The sequence below is a fragment of the Protopterus annectens genome, chromosome 12.part0 (assembly GCF_019279795.1).
Source record: "Protopterus annectens isolate FY-2018-M chromosome 12.part0, PAN1.0, whole genome shotgun sequence".
NCBI lineage: Eukaryota > Metazoa > Chordata > Ceratodontiformes > Protopteridae > Protopterus > Protopterus annectens.
This window is the reverse complement of record NC_056746.1, coordinates 1,245,733,731-1,245,756,929: the sequence shown is the minus strand read 5'-3', so window position 1 is coordinate 1,245,756,929 and position 23,199 is coordinate 1,245,733,731. Positions and strand designations below refer to the sequence as shown.

General features: G+C 42.9%; 1 protein-coding gene across 1 annotated transcript in view; it reads right to left on the bottom strand.

The window, feature by feature from the left end:
- CDK5RAP1 (CDK5 regulatory subunit associated protein 1) overlaps nucleotides 1-23,199 on the bottom strand; it is a 650,459-nt gene that overhangs the window by 446,060 nt on the left and 181,200 nt on the right. Inside the window, exon 6 of the mRNA XM_044089012.1 lies at nucleotides 22,656-22,776. Within this exon, the coding sequence (XP_043944947.1) occupies nucleotides 22,656-22,776 (121 nt within the window). The remainder of the gene's footprint in view (nucleotides 1-22,655; nucleotides 22,777-23,199) is intronic.

Sequence of the window (23,199 nt, the reverse complement as noted above, 5' to 3'; positions counted from 1 at the left end):
TCCAGAATCCAAGGTTTGTCCATTAAGTGAGGCCTGAGGAAGGGGAACCAAATCTGACGAGGCCAGTAAGGAGCAATGAGTATCATCTTGCTTCCCAAAGATTTTGTTTTCTGAATGACCTTTGATATCAGAGGAAAAGGTGGGAAGGCATAGAGAAGTCCCGAGGGCCAATCGTGAATGAGTGCGTCTCTGGATGTCTCCCCCTTCGGGGGGATGAAGTAGTTGCTGCATCTGGCATTCAGAGGGGTGGCAAAGAGATCACAGCAAGGCTGACCCCATCTGCGAAAAATCTGTTCCATAATGTGTGAATTCAGAGACCACTTGTGAGACATAAGAATCACCCTGCTGAGCCTGTCGGCTATCACATTGGTTTTCCCCCGAATGTGTGTTGCGATCAGAAAGTGCTGGAAAGACACTGCCCACTCCCAAACTCGCAGGGCCTCTCTGCATATGGGGTAAGATTTGGTCCCTCTTTGTTTATGTACCATACCACTGACAGATTGTCCGAGTGAATCGCAATCGTCCCTAGAGGGAGAAAGCTGTGAAGTGCTTGCAATGCCAGGACACTGATATGCAAGTGAGCCTCGTGTTCCTGCCATGTGTCTTGGACTGTTCTCCCTAGATAATGCCCCCCCCACCCTATCTTTGAGGCATCCGTTGTCACGGTGGCATCTGGGGGAGATGGAACAAACGGTCTGCCTGAGGTCAGATGGCTGGGCTGGTTCCAACAGCGAAGATCTTGTCTGCACGATTCTGTTATCAGGATGGCATGAGAAAGAGGTAGTTGCTGCAGAGACCACTGGGCGAAAAGTAACCACTGCAGAACCCTCATGTGCAGCCTGGCTAATGGGACTAATGTTATCGTGGAGGCCATCGTTCCTAACAATTTGAGTAATGTCTTCGCTTTTGCTTTTCACTGTGTAAGTAGACTCCAAACTTGTTGCCTGCGATTCTGGACTCTCTCTATGGGGAGGTAAGCCCTCATTGAGATGTGTTTACTTCTGCGCCAATGAAATTCACATGCTGAGAGAACGACAATGCAGATTTTTGCCAGTTTATTGTAATTCCTAGTTGCAAGCAAGTCATAATGGTGGCATCCCTTGCCTGTAATAGTAAATGCCTGGTGGTGGCAATCAGGAGCCAGTCGTCCAGGTACAGAAACACTTGGAATCCAAGGTGTCTCAAGTGAGCCGTTACCACTGCCATGCATTCGGTGAACACCCTGGGGGCTGTGGTGAGACCAAAGGGCAGGGTGCGAAATTGGTAATGAATGGCCCCCAGCTGGAAGCGTAAGCAACTCCTTGATGCTCTGCCCATTTTGATGTGGTAGTATGCACCTTGGAGATCTATGGAGCACATCCAAACGTCTTTCCCTAACAGCGGGAGTATCGACTGTAACGTGACCATTCGGAACTTGGACTTCTTTACTGATTCGTTCAACTTGCTGAGATCCAAGATGGGTCTCAAGTCCCCTGTTCATTTGGGTACCAAAAAGAATCTGGAGTAAGTCCCTAATCCTAATTGGTCTGCGGGGACAGGTTGGATGACTCTCTTTTTGAGCAACTTCTGGATTTCTGCAGTTGCTAAATCCCTGTGATTAGGTGGAACATCCGGGATTCTTCTGGTCTGAGGAGGAGTGAAAAAGAAGGGAATACAGTATCCTCTGGTAATTATCCTTTGTACTCAATTGTCTTGTGTGATGTCGCACCAGGCTTCTGGGTACAAAGATACATGCCCTCCAACTGGCTCCAGAGATGCACAGTCGGGCCTCCTTTCAGGAACGCTGGTAAGGATGCCCACAAAAGGAATCATGGTTTCCCTGATTCTGCGGGCCTCCCATGCCTCTAGTGCGACGTCTACCATTATTTCCTCCTCCTCCTCCTCTGCCTCTGGAGAAGGAATCACCCTGTTGATCCTGGAAAAACTACTGAGACTTTTTAAACCACATCTTTCCTCCCCTCTGCCCTTTGGGATAGGGTCTAGAAGGAATGGAAAAATGGACTATCACGGCAGACAGGGTTTTCCCTTCCTGTTCGCACCTGGTGAGCGTGTCCTTTACTTTAGGTCCAAACAACTAGGAAAAAGGGGGCATTGGTAAATGTAGACTTAAAGGCCTCCGCAAAATTACACAAGTGCATCCAGGAGTGCCTTCTAAGAGAAACCCCTGAACCCGCTGCTTACTGGCTCCATCCACCGCATAAGATATCAGCCTCATGGAGGAGTTAACAATAGAATTTAAGGTAGACATCTGTGCGTTGAGCTTATCAGATATCACTTCAGATACTTTACCTTGGAGAGTATCTCCTAGCTCTTTCAGGATATCTCTCTGGAGCCTAGTGAAATAAGAAAGGTAGTTCAGCGATCTGAGTGTAAAAGCCGCTGAAGAAATAACATGCTTCCCGTACCTGTCCATCATTCGAGACTCCTTGTTCGGTGGATGAACAGTGGAGGAAGTTTCAGCTAGTTCCTTTTTGGTGGCTGCTGCCACCACCATGGCATCTACTGGCATGCCTTTGGTGAGAAAATCTTTGTCCTGCGGTGCTGATAGGAATTTATTAGGTCTTCTAGGAACTGGTTCCACTGTATCAGGAGATTCCCACACCTTTCGACTCACTAGATTCAAAAGTTTGTTAAAAGGTGGAGATACCCAAAAGGCGAAGGGTTGAGACCCGAAAGCCTTCAGGTACACTGACTCCTCATCAGAAGGGGAGGTGGTGGGCCAGCCACCTCTCTGTTTCAGGATCTCAAGGATATCTGCGAAGTAGATATCATCAGAGGACGACTTGGGGGACACATCTGACTCCTCAAGGTAAGTGTCTGATGCAATGGACTCATCGGGGGAGTCAACATGCTTCCTCTTACAAGTTTTTTTCTGAGGGGGCTCCTCAGAAGGATATTCTGGGGAGGTCTTGGAAGACTGGGGACCACTCATGGAGGGTTCCTGAGGCTGTGAGTCTCTGCTGTGTTGGATGAGAGAAGGTGCTGAGACTGAGGTCGGCGATTTAGGGGGGAGAGTGTCAGTGCTTCTAGTTGGAAATGAAGACCTGGACAGAACACTCCTCATTAGCTCGAAGACCGACCCCCTCAGCTTCGAGGATGCCCCTTGTTCTGAAGGAGCAGAGGCAGTGCTCGGTACAGAGGAGATAGGCTCTGAGACAGACATGGGGTCCGAACTCACCCGAGATGAAGCACAAAGAGGTAAGCTCGGAACCAAAGAAGTTTGGGTACAAGCGTCCTCCTCGTGCCAGACCAGAGAGCTTAGGACCCTAGAGCCCACGGATGGTACCGAAGGTGTCGGAGCGGATACTGAAACTGAGAGGCCCACAGAGGTAGCTGGAACCAACCTTTCCACAGCAAGTGGCACCGACATCTCTGGCTCTGAAGCGCCGGGGTGACTCGGAGGAGGAACGGTGATAGGGTGTACGGGCTCAGTAGGCTCTTGAGCTGACTGGGATGAAGCCGAAAGTAAATTTGCCAGCGCCAATGTCTTCAGGAGTCTGTGCACCACTCTCTCAACGTCTTCATCAGAAAGGTTCCTAAAGGACCTGGAGGATAATGTGGGGGACCTAGACCGTTGAAAAATTGACTATCTGAGTGTCGGAGAAAACGGACGAAGTTCAGCCGACTGGTTCCGAGACACAGATTCAGTTATCGGCTCTGTGATCTTTGGAACCGAAACTGATTACTCCACATCAATAATCTCTGTTGGCACTGAAACCAATGGAGCCGAAGAGGAAGTAGTCGATTTAGAAATTTTGTCTGGCGGCTCTGACGACACCGAGTGAGTGGGAGACCGCCTTTTTGCAGGTTTAGCTTTGTCTTTTTTAGATGATGGTGACTTGGAACTAGAGGAGGAAGAAGAAGCCAATTCTTTCTCAAAGGAATGCTTTAAGAGACTTTTCAATATAAGTTTGTTCTTTCTCTCTTGAAGGACTCAAGGACTAAATGCATGGCAAAAGGAGCAAGATTCTTACTTTGAAATGGCCTTGCCCTCTGCTCCTGTAGCAAAGCTGACTAGCAGCTGGTCAGATTTTCTGAACGGTTTAGTCCTGTCAAGGTAGAACCTAAGCTGTCTGTGCACATCCATGGAGTGCAGGATCCTTTCCCCTTTATTCTGAGGATTAGGAAAAAAGGTTGGCAAATGGATGGATTGGCTTAAAGCCACACTGGATACCACCTTGGGCATAAATGATGGGTTAGTCCTGAGGGAAACCCTGTCCGCATGGAAGATAATGAAGGGTTCCACAGCCATAAGGGCCTGTAACTCAGACACTCTTCTTGTTGAAGTGATGGCTAGAAGAAAGGCTGTTTTCCAAGAGAGGAAGTTTAACTTTGCTGTAGCAGCAGGCTCAAAAGGGGGAAGCGTGAGCTTCTCTAGTACAAAGTTAAGGTCCCAGGCAGGAGTGGGAGCTCTAAGCTTAGGGAAGCTCCTAAGATTGTTAGCTCCTCTCAGGAACTGTTTGACCAGAGGGTGAGAGAAGAGGGGTGGCTCAGTTCTGTAATGAGCTGAGTTGGCAGAGGCATGAATCTTAATGGATGAGAAGGATAGGCCTTTGTGGAGCAGCACTGCTAGATAATCTAGAATTTGAGGTAATGTGGGCATGGCTATGCCCTTTCCCTGTGACTGGCTCCAAGAACAGTATATTTTCCACTTTTCTGAATAGGATTTCCTAGTACTAGGCCTCCTGGCCTCAAGGATGACACCCAGCACCTGTTTGCTGAAGGTTGCTGGTGATGTATTCAGGGAATAAGCCAGACTGCTAGGTTCAGGGTTTGCAGCTGAGGATGCAAAATCTGGCCCTCCTGCTGGGACAGCAGAGAGGAGGTCTGATGCAGGTGCCAGGGTGGCACTGTTGTCAGACTGCGTAAAAGTGGGTACCAGTGCTGGCATGGCCAGTCTGATGCAATAAGGATTGTTCTTGGCCTGTCCTGTTTGATCTTGAATAGTACTTTCGAGAGGAGGGGCAGAGGGGGAAAGGCATAGATTGAGAGGTTTTCCCATGTAAAGGATAGATAGGGCATCCACTTTCCATGCTTGGCTGTGGGAAGTTCTGGTGCAAAATTTGCTCAACTGATGGTACTGGGGGGAAGCAAAGAGGTCCACCTCTGGTGTCTCCCACCTGTGGATTAGAAGCTTGAATGAATTGGGTTCCAGTTTCCACTTGTGCGGGTCCATTAGAGTTCTACTTAAGTCGTCTGCCAGTGAATTTTGTTTGCCTGGCAGGAATTGAGCTTGCCGGTGCACTTGGTTGCTCAAGGCTGTGTTCCACAGAGCCACGGCTAACCTGCAGAGTGGGTATGAATGAGTACCCCCCTGCCTGTTTATATACCACATGACTGTGGTGTTGTCTGTCTTTATCATGGGTTGTCCTGGAAGGATAAGGTATTTGAAGGCTGTCAGAGCATTATGTACAGCTAACTTTTGATTGACATGCAGGTGCATTTGTCCTGGGCTCCATTTGCCTTGAATGCATTTGCCTGCCATGTGAGCGCCCCATGCATAGTCTGATGTGTCTCTTGTCAAGGTTTGGGCGGCAGGGGGGGTTGAGGGAAAGGGAGTCCCTTGTTGTGGTTGCAGGCCTCTGCCCACCAAAGGAACTCTGTCCTTAGGCAAGGAATGATCGGAAAAGCTGTTTCCAGGTCCTGAGAATGTTGACACCAGAGACTTTTTAAGTACCACTGAAGTTTCCTCATATGCAGTCTTTCATATGGAATTAGGAGAATGCATGAGGCCATGAACCACAGGGATGGCAGTATTTTTCTTGCAGATAGCTGGGTTTGGTTGGCCAGTAGTTTGAAGTAATTTGTCAAATAAATCTGCTTTTCTGGAGTGAGGAATGCCATCTGGGAAGTTGTGTTCAAGTTTGCTCCCAGGAATACAATTTCTTGACTGGGTACCAAATGAGATTTCTTTTCGTTGATGGTATACCCTAGAGAAGTTAGGAGTCTCTTTACAATTGTCAGGTGCTGAAGTAGCAATTCCTGACTGTCCGCCTGAATCAGGCAATCATCCAAGTATGGGTAAATTTGAATGTTTCTCTGCCTGAGGTATGCAATGGCTGGAGCCAGCCACTTTGTTTGTGACTACCTTGGGTGCAGTAGATAAGGCAAAGGGAAGTGCAGAGAACTGATGGTGCATAGAGCCTGCCCTGAAACGTAGATATTTCCTGCAAGATTCTCTTATGGGGATGTGCAGGTAAGCTTCTTTTAAGTCTAGGGTGACCAGCCAGGAGTCCTTGGCTAGCATAGGCAGCAGCTGTTGGAATGTAAGCATTTTGAACTTTGGTACCACCAGGAAGGTGTTGAGAATTGACAGATCCAGGACACGGTGCCAACAGTTTTCTTTTCTGGGTACCAGAAACAGTCTGGAGTAGAAACCCTGCCCCCTTTGCTCTGTTAGAACAGGTTAAATAGCCCTGATACTGAGAAGAGAAAGTACTTGCTTTTGGGCCTCTGTCCACTGATTTGGAGGCAGGTCTGGCAATCCGCTTGGGGTTGGCAGGGAATGGAAGTAGAATCTGTATCCCTGGGATACAATGTTTAAGACCCACCGATCCTGGGTAATGCATTCCCAGTTTTTTGCATGCAGAGCGTTTTCCTCATAGGGGTGCAAGTACCTGGGCATGGCTGTGAAGGATGCAGGAGAAGTCATTGTGAACTTTTTCCATAAGAGGGTAGCTTACTGTTTTTGAGGTGGGAGCACTCCATTGTTTAGATCTGTGCATACCCTGAGACTGTAGTTTTTGTGGTCTATTACCCCTGGGTTTGGACTGAGAAGGCCTGGGAGGGACTAGAAAGGAACAGTTCTTCGAAGGCCAATGCCTAATGAATCTAGGTGGCTGTACCTGTGAGAAATATTTAACAGTTTGCATAGATTTAGCTTTTTCCTCCATCTTTTTAAGAACTTTTTCTGCTTTTGTGCCAAACAAACATTCTTGATTTAATGGAGCCTGTAGTAATTTTGCTTTGACATGGTCTGGCAAGATCTATTCCTTCAGCCAAGCATGCCTTCTCACAACAGACCCAGTGACAGCAGCCCTGCAAGATGCTTCTAAGGCATCAAAACCACACTGCAAGGTCTGTTTACCAGATTGGTTGGCAGAATGCATTCACTCTTGTAAATCTTTATTTTCTGCACAATCAGGAATCAACAAAATTTTTTGTTTAATTAGTTCCACAATATGCTGTTGGTAATTCAGCATGTGAAACTGGCAATTTAAAGCACTGATGGCAAGACTTGTAGAGATATATACCTTCTTACCCCCATCTGTCTAAAGCCCTAGAATCCCTGTCTGAAGGGGTAGGGTTTTTGGCTGTAGCAGCCTTAATACCTTTAGGTCCCTGGGAAATGGTCTCTGGATCCGCAGTAGGATTTTTAAAGATAAATTTGTGAGAGTCAGGTACTCTGTAGTACCTGTCAGGCTTTCTAGGAGCTGGAGGTAAAGTATCAGGGGTAAGACTTGATTACATGAAGACATCATCTACAATATTCAAGACAAGGGGTAAAGCTAGAGGCCTGTGCTGAGGCAAGTCTAAAAATTCCCTGAGTCTATTTTTTGACTGAAGGTAGTCCTGGCATTCTCAGCAAAATGCTCTCTTAGGGTATGCAACGCTTCACTGAAAGAAAAGCCCTCTGGAGGGGAGGCAGAGGGAATGGAATCCTCTGCATGTGAATCCTCATAGGTGGATAAGGGTGGTAATCCTGGTAATCAGAGGGGTCAGAGTCATCGGACTCATGGTTTGTAGAATCAGAAGGAAAATCAATTCTTTGTCTTTTAGAGGGGGAAGGCTGGTTCCCCTAATTAAAGTAATAAAGTCTTCAGCCATTCTAAGCATTTGTTTCTGACGCATGGGAGCTTGAGAATGTGCTTTGATCATCGGTTTCCTAGGCGTACTGCGAACTCTGGGTCTGAGAAATTTGGTAGTTTTAGTCAAAAACGAAGTAGTCGGTTTAATACGAACATCGGAAGGCCTGAATACACCTTCAGAAGCCGGTGCCTGCACAGCGGCTCCGGACCCATCTAAGGTAGAGACATCTGCAGGTTCCATAGTCGAAGAAGCATCTTGCGGCATACCGGACTCCGAATGGGTCTCAGTAGAGGCCTGCAAATCTGCAGAGGCAGGTATCGGGGCTGTGAAAGCACCTCACTGAGTACCAGCGGACTGGCGACTAGCTTAATGGAAGCGTCATCGGCAGTTTTGGACCTATGCAGTCTGTCTCTGTCTTTATCCTTACGTTTTTTGGAAGATCGGTAATCGGATGGCTTAACGAAGCCATTTGCTTCAGGCTCCCGCACGGCAAGAAAAGCTGATGTAATAGCATCTGCTGCATGTTTTATACCCCTGACGACCTGACGTCAAGGAAGAGGCGATAGCAACTGACACAGAAATCCCAAGACTCTGGTATTCGGGCCGACTGAGGGCTACCTGCAGGCATATAATGCAAGTGTGATGACTGCAACAGTGAAACATGAAGAATATCTGCATCTTGTGCGGAGCAAAGGTAGCAGACACCCTGGCAGCAAGCAGTTAGGAAGTACAACTAACAGCAGTGATGAGGTGCAGATCAATTCCTGGTTGGAAGTGCAAGCATTCTTGGAATGCATTTAAGCCAACAGTGGTTGCTTAAATGCTTAATGGACAGTTACAGTGTGAAGACAGCAAATAGCTACTAAGTATGAACACAAGAGATGTTTGTTGTGTTTGCATACTGACTTTGGCTAAAGCAGAGGCCCTCATTTTGTGACGTTCATCTATACAATGTAACAGAGAAGCAGCTGTTAGCTACACTTTTGGAATGAACTGGGTGCAGTATGTGAACAGAGCAAACAGCCGACATTTAAAGACCTTTCATTTTTTAATTTGCTGATGGTCTTCAACTTTGGCTGAAAAAAAAAAATGTTAAGTAGCCCTCCACTTTGGATGGTGGGGGGACTCCAGTTGGATGCATTGCCCACGTCACCCAATGACCTACTGACAGCATTCATAGTTGGACCTAATAGACTTCAATGCCGACTTCTAAGGTGGAATTCCATGACAATTTCAAAGATGAACTGTCAGTGTAAAGCTGTGACTATGGCCAAAGCTACTCAGTAAATAATGGCAAATTACAACATGGTTTTGTATTCCAGTCAGCTCAATTTATTTTTTTGGTATCTATGTCATTTTTAGTTTTATTTCATTACTGAAATCCTACTGTCGTGTCAATGAATCTGGATGTGGGATAAACCACTACAGCACATTGTTTTCAAGTTTGCCATAAAGATACAAAGGAATAATGGTTAAATAACACTAGTCTATTGGGGCACATACATTGAAATGTCACACAGATGGGCATACCTTCTCAATTGTCCAGATTTTCGCCTCATGTTTTTGGTCAGTTCCTCATAAAATTTGTGGTTTTCTGACAAATCATTAAGGACTGAACTAACTAAATAATGACATATATTTGAGTTTTTGACCTCATACCCTTCAGAAAACACATCATAATTCAAAATATATTATTCTAGCAACTTTTTAAGTTTATAGGGACAATATTTAAAATCTGTCACTATTTTTGGGCCTTTGTGCCTCCATTATTTCTGCCTTTGTCCAGATTTATTGCACTGAGAGGTATGCAAATGGGTCTGGTATTTTACATGCCTACAATAAAAGTAACAGAAAAGAACTGACTCAACAAATTGGAGTTCACTTTAACTGATGGGCAACTCTCCAGGAAGCAGTAACATTTCAACCTACAAAGCCATCCTGAAATGAACTCTTAAAAGATTTTTAAACAATCTTTGCATCCTTACAGGAGTTGAGAGTTCCATCAGAAAGCACAAAGAATTGCTTACAGGATAATAAGGATCAGACGCATTAATCAGTTCCCATTTAATTCAAGAACCTCCATTTCCTGGATTATGTTTTAGACATGAGCTTGTCTGCCACCTCTCATTCTGCCACTCACATTTGATAATGTAAATAGAATCTTCTGGATATGAATGCATAACTATCAAGCAACTCTTATAAAAATAATGTCTGGCTGTAGTGACTTTACTATGTGTTGTGGCAGAATACCAGTTTATATAACTATTTCTGTATTACTTTGATAGTGTTCAGTTTTCAGGACAGTCTGGAAAAAAAAGACAGGTAGGTGGCAACCCTAAATGCCTGTCTTGCTCTCACATTCTTGGATTTGTTATAAATAGGCTCATAGGTTCATAGGTAAGTACTAGGCTATCAGCCCTGGGGCCTATATAAGTCCAGCCAAAAAGGTTCCCTGGCTTTCTCCACCCAAAAAATTTATTTTCCTGTGCCCCTGTCAAGCAGTGCCACAGAAGTGATCCCCGGGGTGAATTTTCTATTTCCCATCCAGTCGTCAAGATTTTTCTTAAAGAGGGCCAACGAAGAGCTTTGCTTGACATGAATGGGTAGTTTGTTCCAGAGTATGGGAAGTCTCTGGGACAGGAATCTATCCCTCCAGCATGTTCTGTTTATTGTGATGACAAGGTTTATGTCCCTGGAGCATGTGGTTCAGAGAGACTGGGATTTCTTTTAGTGTAGCATGTCCACCAGATCTGGGTTTGATATAACTTTGTATGTTAGGCAGAGATTGCCTCTGAGTAGGCGATATGTGATCGAGTAGAGCTGGAGTATTTTGAGACGGTCTGCGTATGGCATATGTTTGAGGCTGGTAATCCTTTTAGTGATGTATTTCTGTGGCCTTTTCAAATGTTGTACGTGTCTTGTAAGATACATGCCAAATGGGGCATTGTACTCTGTAATGGGTCTGATGAGGGATGAGTAGAGAGGAACAATGACCTCCTTTTTTCTAGAGGAGAACCCTTTTGTGATGAGGTGTGTCACGTAGAAGGATTTTCTGACTACTGTGGCAATGTGGTTATCAAAGGAGAGACTACTGTCCACCTGCGTCCCGAGGTCTCTTATCACACTTTCAGTATTAGTGAGCTACGGCCTATGTGGTAGTTCATGGGTACTGAGTTTTTCCCAAAGTGGATGACAATGCACTTCTTGGCATTGAGCTTGAGGCCATGACTTTGACACCAAGCATCTGTCTGTGAGGCCCTTTTGTAAAATGTCTACTTCATTAGTTGATTCTATTATGGCTCCCAGTTTGCAGTCATCTGCAAACTTTGTTAGCCAAAGACCGTCTGTGTTGGCCTGCACTTCAGAGAAGTATGTTGAACAGGAGAGGACCCAGGACCGAACCCTGTGGTACTCCACTCGTCACTGGTCTGAAGTCGGACTTGGAGTTGGCTACTTTTACTGTGTGGGTTCTGTCAGTGAGCCAGTTAGCCACCCAACTTGTGACACAGGGATTTATGCCCAGTTTGGTGAGTTTATCTATAATTCCAGAGTAGGGGGTGGTATTAAAAGCCTTGGCGAGGTCAAGATAGGCTGTGTGCACTACCTTGCCCTCGTCTACAGCTCTAGTAACTGCTTCAAAGAAGTCAATCAGGTTTAGTAGACATGATCTACATTTTACAAATCCAAACTGAGTGGGGTCCAGGGTTTGGAGGTTACCAATGTCTTTGTTTATAAGCTCCAATATGATATTGTTCCATGGCCTTGCAGACCAGGCTCATCAGGCTAATGGGGTGGTAGTTTCCAGGGTCCGTGGTGGCACCCCCTTTGTGGAGTGTGATAACCATCGCTGTGTGCAATTCAGTAGGTACATAGCCTGAGATGAGGCTATGATTGAACATGGTACTTAGGTGGGGTGCCAGTTCGTTCTGTAGTTCGTACAGTATGCAGCCTGGGATGTTGTCCGGTCCCATGGATGCTGTGTTCTTGGCTTTGCAGAGTGCGGTCTTTACTTGTTCATCCGTGATTACAGGGGCTTTGCATTCTTCTGGTATTAAGATGGGCCCTTTGGAGGGTGAGAGGGGGGTAAAGTTAGCACTGAACCTATCTGCCAGAATGTTGTCAATATCGGTTGGTTCTGTATATTTAGTGCCATTGCGCTGTAGCTCAGAGCAGATCTGAGTGTTGCCATTGAGATTCAGACACATAGCTGTAGAATGTTTTGTGGATGTCTCTGGAATCAGTGGCGATTTTATTTTCATAATTGGCTTTGGAGGATTTTATGAGGGATCTCAGCTTCTTACTGAGGCTGGCCAGGGAGTTCCTCCAATCATGGGATTTTACTCTTTTTTCAACAACAGCTTCTTCCTTTTGTTGTAGAGTTTGTTTATGGCAGGGGACCACCAGATTGGCTTCCTTTTTTTGGAGGATAGCGTCTTGGTTCTGTTGGGGATGGCATGATCCATGCACTCGTGTATGTGCTTATACAGTACATCTGTGCAAGATTCAGGAATTGTACCTCTATTTTCCGTCTGCATGGGTGTCGTGAAGTTTGCCACCTCTGTCTTAAGAAGCATGAAACTGGCTTTGGAGTAGTTTTTTGACAGTGGTTTCCTTAATGGGGATGGGGATGGGATATGGATGTCTAGGGTGATTAGCTTGAGGTCAGATCTGACCAGCAAGGAGTTGACCTCTGGCGTGGAACACTGGTTACCCATATAGGTAATGCCCAGGGCCAGGATACTGCTGCCCCTAGTGGGGGTGTGGACAAGCTGATCCAAGGCATTGGAATTTATGAATTCCAGAAAACGTTGAGCGAATGAGTTGGTAAAGGAGTAGTTTTCCTAGTTGATGGTGGGATAGTTGAATTCGCCCATAATTAAGGTATTGGGTTTACCTTAATATTTTCCAGTATCTTAAGAAATGAAGAGTGGGAATACTGGGGCATGGTGGGGGATCTGTAACAAGCTACTACCTGGATTGCAGTCTTGCCCAGTGTTAGTTGCACTTGGATAATTTTGGCTGCAATATGTTGAGCAACTAGCCTGGAGGTGTGGATATTATTTATTTCAGTTTGATGACTGGGAATGTCCACTGGGCTCCGAGAGCACGTTTTCAGTGGAGGCCCGGGGAGAAAAGCTCCATGTTACAAAGTTTAGATACAGATACAATATAGAAAAGAACAATAATTTACAATTATGTTTCATGCTAGAGAGCAGGTGTAATTTCTTAGGTACTTGTTACCTTTAGATACAGATACTATTAATGAACAATTTACAGTTACATTTCATGCTAGAGAGCAGGTGTAAATTCTTAGGTACATGGTACAAATTTGATATTTACAATATGTACATGTGTGTGATAGCCTATAGATCATAGCTAGAGAGGCTAGTAATCATAGCTGGAGAGGGGTTTAGAGGTGGAGAGAGAATTATAGGACTAGGTGGGGAGAATGCAGTTGCATTTCCTGTTAGAGGAAAGGTAGGAATGTAACTGAGATGTAAAGTTTTCAAAGTCTGCACAGGTCCTTAGAGAGGAAGGAAAAGAATTCCATTTTTTTGCTAAGGAAAAGGATAGCAGGAGTTGACCAGCAGGGCGATTGGGTTTTCGGACACAGATTAGGTTTTGGTGAGTAGATCTGAGAGTTCTCTGAGGGGTGTAGGGGAGAAGGATGTTGCAAAGAGCAGGGCACTTAGAGGGTTGAAAGAGTAGTTTGTGGGCTGTGGTAATCTGAAGATAGTCTAGACGGTTGGAGAGTTCAAGCCAGTGTAACAAATTAAGGGCAATACAGTGATGGGAGGAGTATTTGGCTTTGGTGACAAATTTAGAAATCGTATAACAGACTTTCAATTTTGAAGTGAGTGTGGCAGATAAGTTAGTTAATAGAAGAGCGCCATACATTAGTGAGGGGAGTAGACAGGTAGTGGCAAGTGTTTGTCTGGTGGAAGGAGAGAGAAATTGGATGTTCCTGTACAGCATACCAAGTTTTATATGGGTTTTCTTAATGTTTTGCTGGATGTGAGTGTCAGATTTCAGGTGTTCATCAATAGTGACCCCAAGTAGTTTGGCAAAGGGAACAACCTCTATAGTGGAGTTGTTTTGGCTAATGATTTGGAATGGGTTTTTATCAAGAGGGGAAGCTTTTGAGGGGGAAAATAAAAGTATTTTGGATTTGGCATTTAGTGAGAGGTGATTCTGAAGCATCCAATTTTCAGTAGTGGAAAAAGCAGCTTGGTTCAGTGTCTGAAGCTCTAGGAGGTTGGTGGCACTGCAGATCAATGTGGAATTGTCTGCATAGTGTACAATTTTGGTATTGGATATGGCTTTGTGGAAATTGTTAATAAAGATGTTAAACAGCACTGGACCGAGTATGGATCCCTGAGGAACGCCAGTGGGGGTGGGAAGGAAGGTTGAGGTGCCTGTCCCTCATTTTACAGATTGAGATCTATTGAGGATATCCTTAAAGAATATGGACACGCCTCCACCTTTAGAGTTTCAGTCCAGGTTAGGTGGCAGAAAGGTGTGATATAAATTATAGCCTGGTAATGCAGGGGTGCTTTCTGAAGCCTTGAACCAGATCTCTGTCACTGCACAGATGTCGATGTTCTACATTTTAAGGAGTGCCTCGAGTGAGTGCATTTTGAGGTTTGGATTTCTAGCATTGAGTAGCATTACCTCAGAGTTTGCTTGCTTGTACCTGTTACGGTGGTGAATTTAACATTTGAACCTTACCTAAAAAAGGCACTATAGGGGTGGCAAGAGCCTTAGCCAGTATCTGGAATCGCAGGGGCGACAGGTGAAGGCCATTTCTGGCAAAGCATCATGGTCTGTTGACCATGTCATCCCAGGCAGACAGATACTGGATCCCCTTAGAATGACACCAGAATGTTAGCCAATTGTTGAAGTCAATCATTTTTTCCTTGTACTGTAGTATCATTCTGGGCGATGGCAGAATGCTACTCAGGGCTTAGGGTCATACCTGCCTGGGCTAGAAGATCCGAGAGCGCCTCCATGTCTCTTTTCATGTAGTCCAGGGAGGACTTGATGACAGGTTGAAAAATTTTCAACAAGACAAATTCAGAGAGCTACTGTGAGTCTTCCCTTGCTCTACAAAGACAATGGGCCTGACCACCACACCTCAAGTAATGAAATATCTGGACTTAAATAAAAACTGCCACATGACTTCACCGGCTACCATATTAACATTAAAATTATTATTGATGTCACAGCTTTGGAAAAATGATAGGCCAGCCATGAGAAACCTAGGAAAATATTTTACTACATCAAACCAGTCAAGATCCACCCCCCACCAAAAAAAAACATATTAAAGTCTATCATTTGTAATTCCATTTACAGTGGCTATAAAAAGAGTACACACCCCTGTTAAAATGCCAGTTTTTTATCTATTAAATTAAATTCAAGAATCTCTTTAATTGATAGCAGGTGTGTACCCAAGAAGACCGAATGCTGTAATTAAATCAAAAGGCGCTTCAACAAAATATTAGTTTAAGGGTGTGTGCACTTATGCAACCAGCTTATTGCACGTTTTTTATTTTTTATATTTTTTCCCCTAACAGATTTGTTTTTCAATTGAATTGTAAAGGTTATGGGTCACATTAAAGGTGGGAAAAGTTTTTAAATGATTTATTGTGGTCTCATTGTTTTATATCACAAAACCTGGCATTTTAAAAGGGGTGTGTACACTTTTTATATCCACTGTATCATTAGAATCATATATACCACGAGACCCAAGATCCAGAAGAATTCCTGAGCAGATAATGAAGTCTGAGTGGAAAATTCCTGAAACAGATCTAAATATAGATTTTTGTCATCATATGGAAGAAAATCTCTTTGTACTGAGATGTCTGTGAGACACCCCAGCAACACAATCCTGTGAGATGGAGTCAAAAAGACTTTTGAACAAGAAAGTCACTGGGGCCATGGATGTGGGTAAAACAGTGCACACCACTTCTCGAGACCACAAAGCTTTCTACACCGTCCCCCACTCATGGATTATAGAGAAACGTACTGAATTAGGCATAAACATCTGCATCATCAGATGAATAACTGACTCACTGACAGAATACATGTTATCCGGATAGGTGACTCCATTTCTAATAAGAAACCTGTTACTAGTGGTGCCCCAAATGGCTCAGTGTTGGGACCCCTTCTGTTTGGTATATACTTCTCTGAAGTAAAGGCCAGTGTTGGGTACCTCTGGCTCACCAAATTTACTGACAACTGTAAGCTGGGAACAATCACTGAATCCCCAAAAACGATGGTGACGTCCTAAAAACAGGCCTATAAATGACAAATGACTAGTGCCAAAACCATTGTCTGAGACTGAATTCTAAAAATGCATAGTCATACCCTTTAATAAATCAGATATCCTTGCAAATTATAATACTGATTACAGACCCCCTAAATGTAGAACCAGTGGTGAGGGTCCTAGGAACACAGGTAGATAGTAACCTAAACTTAGACCACTAGGTAGCTACACTGGTGATGAAATTCTTTTGTGTGGCTCAACTTATAAGTAAAGGCATGGCATCAAGATCAAAGGAAGCGATAGTGCCATTGTACTCGGTCCTCATCAGGCCCATAATCGAGTTCAAGGCTCCCTTCTGCATGTGTCTAACCAGGTACTTAAACTGGAGTGGCCCTGAAGGTTTCTCACTAAAAAAAAATACAAGGCATAAGACACATGTCTTATGCAGACATACTAAAGGCCCTATTCCTTTATGCCATCTCATATCTTTTATTGGGAGGGGGACTTATGTCTGACCTACAAGGCACTTTCTGATCCAGCGCTGATGAGAATGTTACATAGTTGCAAGAAAATTATATGAGAGTAAAGCGTTCCATGGACCTGAACCTTATTTGTGCTTCTGACAGAACTTGCTGGAGAGACGGATTCCTATCCCAAAGGCTACCTTGTCTATAGAATAAACTTCCCATCTTCGTGAAACAAAGCACGTCCATCACTCTCTTCAAGTAGAATTTGGATAAATGGATGGAAAACCTTAAATTCACTCATGGGGTGCTACCCTTGTCCCTTATGGACAGAGGCAGTCAGTAAAATCACTCAGGACTCCAACACTCAAAGACCCACTACCCTGACACTACCCCATCCCATATCTGGAAAATTAAGATATAATATTGTCATATCCTGGGTATTATTGGCTAGGCTTGTAAAGTGCATTTGTGCCTAGTAATCACCTATGAACCTATAACTTCTCTTAGAATCACAGCCTGTGCAGGAAATCTCTCACCCAACTGGATGAGTCCTGACACACTGAAAAAAGATTCTGCAAAAGTAAGCAAGTGTAAACATGGAAAATGTGGATACCCTGCAGTCTGCAATGGGCTATGACAGGAGCTAGACACTTTGTGATCATTCTTGGAGCAGTGGGTAGCCCAAAGGAGAAGGCACAGAACTGATAATGTAATCCAAAAAACTTAAGAAACACCTGAAATCTGGATAAATAGGAATTTGATGATAAGCATCTTAAAAAACCCTCAAATGAGGAAGTAGTGGTAACAGATTGTGAACTGAAAACATTTTGAACTTGGGAGCTATCACATACTCGTTTAGTAAGGAAAGATCCAAAAATGGTCTCCAGGCATTTTCTTTCTTTGTTATTACAAGCATTCTTGAATAAAAACTTCTTTCCCAATTAGGATGGAGGAACTGCTTCTATTACCCCGAGACAGCAGGTGCTGTAGGACAGAAGGAAACAGAGGGGGTTGGTCTACTCTAGAGTATGTCGAATAATTCCCTGGAAAGGAAGAATTTCTTCCCACTGGCTCCTGTAACCTTGCTAAATCAGTCTCAGACATCAACTGCCTGAAATAACTGGTTGCCAAACAGGAAATGGAGATTCAGACTTTCTGGAAGGGATAAGGGACTGGCAGGTTGGAGGGGGGTAACAAGATTCCCCTATATAGTCGTGTCACCTTACTTGACTGCTTTTTGCCCTGGGGGAATCCTGCTTTTTTTTTTTTTTTTTGGAACCTCTCTGCCATTGTTTTTTAAATGTCTGATTACCAGCATTCTGCTAAGACTATTTTGTTTCTTGACAAAACTGGATGAGTGAGCAGAAACTCCCTTGGAAAATTTAGAGGAGGGCTGAAAAATCTGAAAAATGCTCCCTGCATCAGCTTACCCCTCTCATCACATTTTGTGATAACCTCTGCAGCATGGACTACAAAAACTAAATTTCTATCCAAAGGAGAATTTAAAATCCCATTGTTTATATCTTCTGAGAAGTTCTGAGAACATGGTCAGGCAAATTTTCTCAAAGAGAGTGCCAGTAGCCATAGCCCTGGATGCAGTTTCTAGAGTCCTGTAGAGATAATGATTGCTGACCTGAAAAATGGAAGAAACTAAACCATACAAAACAGATTTTTCCTCATAGGAGGGAGCTGGAGATAAAACATTACTCATACTTTTACAATTAGTCAGAATAAACTTTAGCATATGAGCCTGACAATTCAAAATTCTAAAAAAATCAAAGCTGCGGAAGCATATCCTTTTTTCCAAACTTATCAGTTGGTTTACTATCTTTGTCTGAAGGGGAATATTAGAATTAATAAAATGCATGGCAGCAGCTGGATTAACTAAAGCTAGAGCTGCTGGGTCAGGTTTGGGATGAGTGTATACAAACTTAGAAGACTGATGAACTTTGTACATGCTGTCTGCCTTCTTAGGTGCAGCAGGCTGCCTGACAGGGAAACCACAAGCTGTAACAAACACATCTTCCAATGCTGACAGCATTGGGAAGATGGGTGAAATTCTGGAACTCACAGTATTTTCTGATGGATTGATAAACCTCAGTTTTCTCCCACTGAAAACACTGGATCATTCTGAAAACAGTTCCTGAGAAAGAGAATCCCTTACAGGGAGAGAGTCAGATACCATGCTCTCCTCAGAGTCTGAATCAGAAATCTGTGGAGGAAAAAAAACTGTATTTGTCCTACCACATTCCACTACAGATTCAATTTCATGAATTCCTTCATGAAAAAGGAATCATTTTTCTTGCACCAGAAACCACCTTACAAGAGTCAATAGCCAGTATAAAATCACAAGCCAAACTTAATAAACTACTCCTTTTCAGCAGAACTGGTGCAGGAGAAGATAAATATTTCATTTTCGGTTTCCTTTTGACAGGAAAGTTGGGGCAAATAGGTTTATTAATTGACAGTGACAGCCTCCCCAGGGATGGGTGCAACATTCTGGCAAAGCAGGGGCACATTCCCTGCCCCTTCACTCAAGAAGACAAGAGTGTCTCCTTCGCCCACTGTGGGGACCTCAACAGCCTTGAAGGATGTGGCTAAACCATCACGGCTGTATGGACAACACCAGGGGGATCTGAAGAAACAGCTGACTGGTCTAAAGAACTAGGTTTGGCCACAGCACACCCACACACCTAAGACTAAGGCAAAATGTTAAAATGTTGCAGTGGCAAAGGTTGCTTACTTAACTTTCCTCTTTTTCTGTTTGGAACAAGGACTGATCGCAAGATTCATAGTCTGTTCCAAGGTCAAGCAGAAAATAGTGCTTCGGTTCCAGAGAAGCTAAGTAACACAAGCCAGTATAATATCAAAAGTGTTTAAAAGTAACTTTTCCCCAGTTACAAGATAGTAAATAAAAATATATATACATAATTTAAACAAGTTTCTCCACAGGTAAGTAAAAAAACACAGCTGTCAAAAATCAGAAGTGTACTCCCGTTCAAAAGCAGAGTAAAGTCTCATTACAATCAGTAAAAACACATATCCCTACCTTAAAAAAGACTTTCCAAAACTGGAAAGTAAGTTTACACAATAAAAATATATGGAAATGTTTTCCCCAAAGGGAACTTATTTGTCTAGCAATGAACTGGCCGAAGCCAACCATCGAGCCACAAAAGCCCGCAGAGGAGTACTCTTTTTCGTCAGCAGGTAGAGTCTGAAGAGCATGGATCCCAAACCAATGTTTTAGCCATTTCAGTTTCAGCTGTCTCACAGTTTGTGTGTGCGGAAGGAGCTTTGTATCCTTTGGAAGTAGGCTGACTGTTATATTCTTAGCAAAATACAACCCACATAGCTTAGGCTACCGCAGTTGTGATCAATATGATGAACATCATTTTGGCGACAGCACTGCAAGTAGTAGGAAACAGCAAGTGGGATATCTGACAGCAGGGTTTTAGCTGTGCTAGCGCCATTGTGGAACTGCTATTGGTACAAAGGAAAATAGTAAGATAAGGGTCTAGAGTAAGACCTCAATACTTTTGCTGTGCATGATTTGGAATGCAGTTTCCATTAAGATCTTTTAGTAGTAATGGAGGGCAGGAAAACAGTTTTTGAAGAGTGGTGAAGACCATTACATTAGTTTTATTAGAATGCGGTAACAGTTTGTTGTAGAATAACAATCTAGATAAATTTAAAAAAAAAAATCTCTGCAACTTAGTCTGTAACATCTCATGGGCCTTGCTGGATGTCATCATGAGGATATAATCAGCATAAATTACTAGTTTAAGGTCAAGGGAGTCTAATATAATGTTCATTTATAAATATGGAGTAAAAAGAGACTCTAGGACAGAGGCCTAGGGGATGCCAGTGTTAAGTACTCCATTTCAAAGAATATAATCTGAATACATCTGAAAAGTGCTATCCCTGAGAAAACTTCAGACCCAATGAATTGTGTTTTGTTTTGTTTTTTTTTGCAGATTTTTGAAATGGGCCATAAGTAAACTATGGGTCTGAAGTCCTTTAGTTCCATTGGTGGGGAGACATTGGGCAGGGAGATGACGATATAATATGTGAAGGCTGAGGGAACCTCACCTGTGGTGAGAAACAAACAGAATTATCTGAGTGACAGGTCTGGCAATTTTCACAACTGACAGTTTAAGGAAAACAGGATGAAGCAGGTAAAATCTGGAACTAGAGAAGAGGAATTTAGATTTAGTATGCACTGTTTAGTTTGCTTCACTAAAATAGCTGGGGACTGTACTTTCAGCAAGAGAGTGTAACTGAGCAGGGTTGCTACCACTTGTGAAATGGGGTCAGTCTCCTTTATGGCAGCAAGAAGTAATTTTTTGTACTGTTTTGGAAAGTCAGTACTGTGTAATCATTTAATAGTTGGTCTGCTTGAGGAAACAGAAAAGTGGCCAGTTAGGTGTTTTATTCTGTTACAAAATAATCTGGCTTAATGGTGAGTGTTTGTTGTCTTAGTCTTAGATGGATGAATTTGGCACTGTTCACTGCTATGCTAGTTGATTTTTTATGATCTAGGAAGGTCTTCTGCAACTGAGCATTAATGGGGTAGGATTCCCCATGTGTCATACACTCCGAGTCTCTTTGCTTATAGATACATGGTTCATAGATTAGTACTAGGCTAACTGCCCTTGCGAGCCATTTTAAGCCTATCCAATTATCCCTTGTGAGACTCAAACCCTGCACCTTGTGTTTGTAAGGCAAACACCTTAACCATTAGGCCACCCTCAATTAGATAAAATACTATCCGTTAGCCACGGGCATTTCTTAGCCCCTACCTATCCAAGAGTGAGAGGGTAGAAGAGTTTGTGAATGTCAAACTGGATTAATGTAAAGTATGGCATGGAATTGTTAAGAGTTTGGAAGTAAAGTGGTGTCCAATCAATACAGATCTGAAGATTGTTAAGGTTGGGTAGCTTGTTTTGTGGGAAAGTTCTGTCCATAATTATTTCTGGGGGCTCTTTCTTAGTTTTACAAGACAATGATGAAACTCCACAAAACTTCCCTAAATTTGTTAAGTTTTCATATGGGAGATATTTGAATTTGAAGGAATTATTGAATATGGCATTATTTAATGTGTCCCAAGACTCAGCAGGGTCATTTCCTTGTGGGCACTGTAACGTATGTAAGATTAGGAATATATCTGGTACTAGTATAAAAGGGCAGAGATTTATTTCCAAAGGGAGATTCCACAGTAGCTCTTGTGGGGTGTGGATGCAACAATATTAAATAGTATATAGGGCAAACTAACAGGGCTGTAAAAGTTAGAATAATGGAACACTTGGGGAACATCCGTAATAAAAACACGAAGAGTCCAGTGGGTGAGCACTTTAATGTTATACATGATGGAAATGTTGGCTAATTTTTCTTTAGTATATTAGCAAAACCTGTTTTGTTTGGTGGGGGGGCATTAGTAAAACATTTAATGAATTAGAGCCTAACTTAATCTTGAATTTTAAAATGTTGCATCCCAGGGAGTCTCAATTTGGAGGTCAACTTGGTAAATTAAAGATGCTTAGTACATATTAAATGTTATTTTAATGTGTATTAGCAGTTTATATATTTATTAAGATGTTAATATATTCATATAATGTATTTATATTAATGAATTTTGTATATTTTGCATGTTTTGTATATATTTATTGCATGGGCACTTTAAGGAGGTTAACTGATCTAATTGTGGAGAGGTTCACCTGTTATAATTGTGAGTTTTTGAGTGATTCTATTATCATTTGAAGGCGAAAGGCCTATGCACCGGATAGTATTAGTAAAGCTCTTTAAGCTCTGAACTGCTCACTGTCTCTGTGGTTTGGTGTTTTTTTTTTTTTTTTTTTACAAGACCAGTAAGATAGAAGTAAGCAATGATCACTTAGGAAACTGGGTTGGAGAACCAAAGGAGTACATCTATACATTATGTTAGTAGTTAGGAGAACACTAAGCAAGTGTTCATGGGGACCACAAGATATCCAGCCATATATACCTTGAAGCAGACAGACATAAAAGTTCTTGTCACCCTTTTCAAACACTTAATATCAATTAAAAACTACTACACCAAAAATAAACAAAGGCAGCCTTAAAAGTTCACTCTTTACCTTATCAGAGAGCATTCTAACTTCTTCTAAAATGGATAATAATGGCCGACTCCTCTCTCGTCCTCTTGTAAAAGGAACAACACAGTAACTGCACATGTTGTCACAGCCTCTCATGATAGACCTACAATGGAAGAAAAAGAAAAAAATATCCTCAGAGAAACAAATCAGAAACTGCATTAATAACTACCAGTTATCTTACAGTAAAGCTCAGCAGACGTGTAACAATGTTCAGTACTAAAGCATTTAAGGTTACTGAATAGACACTATAAATACTTCTGTTTATATAGACGTACTTCAGAAACGTGCTTAAAAGACAAAAATGAAAAAAAAAAAAGAAAATCAAAAGCTACAGTATCAGGAAAGGCCTTGTGGGTACACGGCAAAAATCCCATACAAACAGACGAACTGCATCAGGTTCATAAAGGAAAAGAAAAAAAGAATGAAAAAGGAAATACCAACTGACAAAGAATACTGGTATGAGCTGCCTTTTTTAAGAAGAAAAGTTAGACAGAGATCCCAGTGTTTGTGTTCAAGGCGAGGAGAC